General features: G+C 30.6%; 1 protein-coding gene across 1 annotated transcript; it reads left to right on the top strand.

Moving 5' to 3' along the window:
* Positions 1–3,498: 3,498 nt before the first annotated feature.
* Positions 3,499–6,274, top strand: LOTGIDRAFT_164515 (hypothetical protein; the record flags this gene model as incomplete). Its single annotated transcript, XM_009061022.1, has 2 exons — positions 3,499–5,203; positions 6,216–6,274. 2 exons carry the CDS (start codon positions 3,499–3,501, stop codon positions 6,272–6,274), a joined length of 1,764 nt encoding a protein of 587 aa, XP_009059270.1.
* Positions 6,275–7,439: the final 1,165 nt, after the last annotated feature.

The raw sequence follows: 7,439 nt of genomic DNA on the forward strand, positions 1-7,439 counted from the left end.
TAAATATTATCATTTAACCTGTGGGAACTAGCTTTCTCTTTTCATTTCAGAAAAAAGTATCAATTTATCTAAACATTGGTTCTGACATTAATTCTGTAAAATCTCTTGAAATTAGTCAGACATTTTATATGATATTACATTATTTTCATGATTAATATTTGATTTCAAAACCTGCTTTAATTATTACATTATTTTCTCCATCTGATTTGCAAAACCAGCGTTGGTTCTCAAAATGTTGATGTTTGCTTGTGCACTTATAAAAGATTTCCCATGGAAGATTTTTTTATTTTAATTTGAAGGATGTTCTCTCTTTCGCTTAAAGTTCAAGGACTTTGCATTATGATTTTCGGTCAAGTACCGGTATTTATTATTAAAATCTGAAAGGTGGAGCTGGTTATTCACAAATAATAATAACAATATTTTACTTCAGACACCATAAATACCTAAATACCACTGTAACTATGATTTAGTATATATAATAGTATATAATGATAATAACCAGTTAAAAACTACCCCCCATTTTATCAGTAAATAAATAAATTATTAGTAGGGTAGAAAGTGTGATGTATATCATCTGATAACTGAGAAGCTCTGCTCACAATCAAATATTTCACTAAATATACGAGTCACCTATTATAAACTCAGTGTTCACCAAGGAAAAAACTCCCTTTTGTTACTTTGCAATGTTGAAAATAGGATAAAGGAGTGGAAGGGGTTTAGGCAAGGTTTGCTTGTTTACAGTATTAGAAAGCAGGTCATTGGTTTAAAAGCCACGTGCTGTATAGACTTGATAATATTAGAGAGTAGATCATACACAAGGCGAAGAGTTTATATGCTTGGTTGATCAGTATTTAGTAGTGAGTTGAACGAAGGATATTTATGTGTTTTCTTGTATAATATATATAGTAATTGTTATAGTATACCAATATAGGATATTAACTATTGTTCAAGGTTGGTAATATATAACTCCTAACATAATCTAACAATGTTTTTTGTTGATTGAAGTTCGCTACAACTCCATTTATAGTAAGTGTAAGGTTCAACCAACAGCGTTATGTAAGATCATTGGCTATTTCCTTGCTCAGCTTCATTTGAATTTCAAAAGAAAAGTTTTTATTTGTTGCACTTGAACCACAAGTCAATATTGACTTTCTATTTCCAATCTTTGAGTGTTTTATTCTGAATCGTGTACGTGTATATTTTAAACGTGTATATAAATTATTCTCAGTTTAACAGTGTTGGAATTTAATTCTAAGAGGTAATATTTCAATCAAATTGCTGACATTTTATAACTTTCTAACATGTCTATTTTTTTGTCATTCTGTACTAAGTGGTTGAATGTGTATTATGATAAATATTATCTGAAGAAGTTTTTTTTTAAAATGAAGAATATAGATATGCTTGTCTTACTGTTTTTGATAGGAGCATTGAGAGAGGTACAGAATGGTCATTGGCTAAATAATATTTTATTTGAATTTTGCTGGATAAATAAAGGGAAAGAGGGGGGAACCATTGATGGATAAATTTGACAGGGAAAATAAAGTGAAACACTTCATTTTGACAATTACCTTATCTGATAAGCTGTCCTTTAAATGGTTGTCTTAAACATTTTCTTTATGTTGGATGTATATGATGTAGTTCAGTGTTCTTTCATCTTAGTACTAAATTGATTTGATTAAAAGTTGTTTGAGTTTTGATTAAAAAAAGTTGAATTATAAAGGAAGTAGTATAAGATATTCCCACGTATATTAGATATATCTGAGCTATATTATTATACAAATTATGATTGCTTAAAAAAGTTGAAAGCAGAAGTGATCTTGTCAAACCTGATTGATTATTTATTCATTCAAAAATGTCTTTGAACATTGAATATAATTGATTGAATTTTTAGGATAAATTTGAAATATCTTTTTGTGTTTGAAAGTGATAACTATAGGATATTTTTACTGATTATTTCTTACATTTTCTTCTAATCCTGTTGTGGTATGATTGGTTGATTGAATCAGTTGGAGGTAGTTGTTCATTGTGATTTGATGATTTTGACGTAGTTGATGTCAAGTGATCACAATAATATGATGTGAGAAACTACTTGTTAGGCAATTAACTTGACTATTGTTACATCTTAAAACGGAAATGGACTTTTAAAGCCTGCAATTTTCAAGATTCTACTGAATGATAATGGTTATTAGTTAATGAATTACCTCGACAGAACAAAACATGTTGACAAGTCAGACATTATAGTTCAATTGTGTTGAGCAGATTATCATTTTTTCATCATTTTTTCATCATTTTTTTCTACAATTTTAGAATACAGGATCTGTTGCAAGTTGAAACACTGTGAATCTATTTGCATTAAAATGATACTGATATTTAATGTTTAAATAGCTATTGATACTATAGCATGTACATACTGATTGCAACATTAATAGAAGGGTTACATTATTTTTTAGTATACTCATGTTAAATTTGAAATATTTCAATGATTTTGAGGCAAACATTTACTGACATGTTGTTTACTGATCTGACAAATTGATTTACTATAAAACCTGTCAATAATCTAATATCCTAAACATAAAATAATAATCGATGAAGTAAATTGCTGGGTACGCATGGCTTATTTGTTTATCATTTTCTTCATATACCTTCTATATTCGTTTGTGCTGACTTTGTTTCTTTGTGTTTAATACACAAAATTTTCTGGTTGGTTTATTCAGGTAGAAGTTTTGATTTAATGAAATATGTCAGTAGTAACTTTGTGAGGTTTAGATCAGACTAAAGTTGTCACATGGGTTTAATTGGTATAGTAAACTTGTTGTAAAAGTTAATCTGGTCGTATTCTACCAGGTGTAAATGTTGTTATTTATTTGTTTATGGATGTCGAGGTTTATTTACTGTAATATGTAAATTGCACAGTGTCTATAACTACGCTATTTTTAATACAGGACATACAGTGAGAATGGAGTAGTACAAGTTTCGTCATCAAGCAAGCGTTACTATCAACTAACAGTGTGTTATGACCATAGTCATGTGTTTGGAGTACCTGTTATTGTTCAATGATTGAATCAAATAGCGTGGGCCACCAGTGTGAAGAGATAGAAAGGAAAGGCAGATCTCTGATTAAACATTGAGGTATTTCTACATAACCTTTACTCTCAATGAAAGGTGGAAGTGTAGTATAGACCCCAAATCAACCAGTTTTCTAGTATGTGTGAAATAAATTAAGAGAATTCAGCCAGTGAAATGTGATTTTAAATTCAGTGATGTGTAACTGAAAAAATTAATAAATAAAAAAACCAGTGAGATATCTTATACACCACATGATAATTGTTTCTGCAGACCATTTAGATTTTAACTGTCAACTAGTACTCCACTGTGAATGAGAATATTTTTAACATAAAGGATATAAAATGACTTAAATTGAATAAATTTGGACAGTGAATTTGTGTTTTATTTACATTTTCAAGGTGTGCTGAATTCTTATGGTGTCAATACTCAGCCATGGGTAATAAATCATCTTCTCATAAAGATTCTGAAGGATTTCCTGAAGCTCGGGGCAGAAGTTGGTCATTCAATGGATTAGCATCTAGAGCAAGGAAGGCCAGTCGTAGTCCGTTACGTCCTAGAGCTTCTTCCTTATCAGAGACAAATAAGAACAAAAAACCTACAACTGCCGTGAAATCTAACATTCCAGCTAGCGTGAGTGAAAACACTGGTGACAAAAGCTTATCAGGTAGTCTACAGTCAACAAATGTACGTAATTCATTGGGTCGGCAGGCTGAACTGATTCGAGAAACTATGAATAGGAGGAGTTGTGAAATTAAAGGAGTAAATCCGTCTGTGACTAGTGGTAATAATGATAATCGGTTGTCAGGTAATTTTGACAAACGTCTATCCGGAAACTTTGACAAGAGATTGTCGGGTAATTTTGACAGTAGTGTTTTAACAACCTCTAACAATACATTAAATAATACAGAGTCTACTGTTACTAATAGTAAAACAAATAGAGGTAATGTCGTGAAGGATGATAATGTTTTAGATTCAACCAGAACAACTGATTCAGGGTACAATACAGCTTCACGAAGACCTCCATTAGCTGAGGTGGAAGATTTTGATGATGATGCTTCAGCTGCTGAAATAAGGAAAATATCTCAAAGTTTATATAGTGATAAATTGTTAGAGGTTTGTCAAAGACGAGGTGTAGCCAGTTTAAATCGTGATCTCTCTCTATCTCAAGGCGATATTTTATCAACTATGCCTAGTCCATTATTACGGAATAAAGGAAGGGCAGTGTCACACCAGAGTCTGGCATCACCCTACCAAAGTACAGACACTTTGGATAAATCTTCTGCGAGACCACTCTCCAATGAAAATTTGGATTCATTACGCAGGAGGAAAAAATCTATATCAAAGGAACTAGAAGCAGATGACCTGAGTTTTCAAAGCCGACCAAGAACAAACTCCACTACAGTTTTAGAACTTCAATCTCAAAATCGGAAAAACATTACTATGGGTATTGAAAAGTTACGTCAAACATATCAAATTGCAAAACCTGCAGGATCATCTACATTGCCTAGTTCACCTACCAATTCACCAGTAAAACCAGAAAGTTTCAAAGCACAGAAAGTTCTATTGACAAGATCCATGAAAGTTGAGAGTCCTAGTTCTGTGGAGAAGGAAACCAACAATAATTCTTTTAAAAAATTAGCAGTGAATAAGGAAAGTAGTCCGAGTAAAATCTACGGACCTGGTGGAGGGATATCATTACCACCAAAACCTTCTTATTCTGTGAGACCGCTTGGTCATTTTAAACCCCTGCCAGAAATCCATGAACATGGTATGCTAAGTTCTAGTGTGCCTGTTCAGTCAGGATACATTGAATATAGTCCCAACCGATTCACTCAACATAGTGTGGATGATACTTATTTACCCAAACGTAGCAGTAGTATCACAGATATGGCACCCAGGATGAGGAAAAGTGTCCCCAGTCAGTGTAGTCATTCAACACTTCCTGAACTCGAGGAGAGTTTACGTCAGAGAAGTCAGAGTGTGTTATCATTACGCAGTGCTTCAGGACAACCTATTGGTCAGTTCCATACAGGATCTTTATATTACCAGGTTGTATCTCCCGAAAGAGCTTGGAATTACAGTGTGACAAGTCTAGCAGGTGATCCAGCCTCAGCCAGACGACAACTTGATTTTCAAGGTAAGTCTTATCAATAATAGTTTAGAAAAAGGAAATTTGTATTCTTGCACATAAAGTGCAATCTGGGTCCTACCACAATGAGATCAGTCAGAACTCCTGATATATAGCTATGAAAAGGATTCTCATATCATTTCCCATAACTACATCATCTCATCCTTTCTAAATAAAAAGGATGTGGTTTATGTGTCGTTTAGGTGCAAATTTTATGAGGGAAAGTAGAGTTATAAATAACTGTTTACAAATAATACAAACAGGTTTATTTATATGCCTAACTTTTATTTATAGAAAACATTTTATTTTTACAAGAAAATATATCCCTTATATTTATGTTCAAAATTAGTCCAATACATTTTAAATTATTAACAATACTTTCAATATATTCAATTTCAAATACATTTAGAGCAACAAATCAAAATGTGATAACAGTTCAAAGAACTCAAAAGTAATTAGATTCATTTCAAATCCTAGAATAAAGTGTTTATTTTTGTACATTATACTTATAATAGGGTATATTCAATTTTATACAAACAATTATGTGATCTAATTTCAAAGAACACATAGTAATAAGATTCCTGTCAAATCAAATTAATAGTTTAACAGGTATAGAATTTTTTTTTCTTTATGCATTTCATTTTCTATCTTATAAGTAAACCCTATAGATTTCACCCTAATGTGATCAGCTTTAAAAAGATTTGACAAATCATACACAATACTTTCATAAATACAACAATTTATTTCCAATATATGAATAAACTCTTTTAATAGAAATTATTTTTCAGTAATTTCCTATAAAATTGTTAAAGAGACCAATGTTAAGATGTGAAGTCAAGAAAAAAACATTGATTTATCAGGAGCATCTTTAAATGACCTAGTATTAGATAAGGATATCCTGTTACATGTTTATAAAAACTGAAACATTGAAATCTTATCTAATACAACTTCTCTCTATATCCTGATAGAAACCACTATATTACTGTTATAGATCACAACCTTTATCTTTTCTCTTTTACAGTTTTAATTTACACATATGAATGGATTTGCTTTTATTCCTTTAAATGTATGTTGGTGTAATATATTAAATCAGATATTATAGAGCATAAAGTCAGAGATTTTACAGCATAAATTCAGATTGAAATCAATTTCAGTTTTCAGAGTGTGAGCAATTCACAGAATTAGTTTGAGTAAGGAGATAAAGCTGTAATCTGACAGCATATTTAGAGCTGAAAAATAAATTATGACATGCCCCTCTTGAATTTAGATATTTCTCATTGCCATAAAAATTTTATAAAAACTGAAGGCAATTACGATAAGATTGCAGAAAACAAACTCCCTGAATTTTTATCAAATTTATGTTTTTGAGGACAAATTGACACTTATGCACCCCACCTTGCAATTAACTGAGTGCAGTGTCTTGTTATTTTCAACTTCATTCCACTTGTTATAAATCTAACTTTAAACTCAACAAATTACTATATAACTTCAAGATCACAAAACATCTTATAATAAAATGAACCTACATAATATTTGTATGCATTAAAATTTGTTATTCAAAATTTCTTGACTATTATAAATTTTTAACTTGTTAGTAAACTGAAGACAGAGATAATATTGTGGGACCTTGATCTAGGTACAGGGATTTATTAGAATACATACATGTACATGTACATATAAATAAATGTGACATATTAATAATGATATTAATAGTATAACAAGTCTAAATATGATATTCTCATTAACAATGTTATTATCAGGTTATTATATTAAATATTATTATCTTATATCATTATTAATATATCACACTGGGCATTATCAGGAATTATAAAGGAAGTCCTTCAGACTTGTTGCTTGGTTTCCTGCTTGTGAAAACAAATATGCTGCAAGGATAATCTTTTCAGCAAAATGCAATCCAATTTTCATAGTGAAATATTTCTTATCTTATAATCGATATAATTGTTCTTATAAATAGTTAATTAGCTGAAACCAAACTGTTATTTTATATTTTGAGTTTCTTTTTGTGGATCCGATTGCTAGTACTTGGGTTTTTATTCTGAATTTTCAGATCAATCATTAGTATTTCCTTAAAATTTAATATTTGTGCAGGTTTGAGTAAATAAAATTGTAAACAGTTCAACTATTATTAACAAGAGAATAGTTTGAAATTAGTAGATAATACCAGTGTTTATTATAGAAGTTTAATATATCTATGAGATATTCACCATCAAGCTGGTCAAACACT

Source organism: Lottia gigantea (assembly GCF_000327385.1).
Source record: "Lottia gigantea unplaced genomic scaffold LOTGIsca_45, whole genome shotgun sequence".
Taxonomy (NCBI): domain Eukaryota; kingdom Metazoa; phylum Mollusca; class Gastropoda; family Lottiidae; genus Lottia; species Lottia gigantea.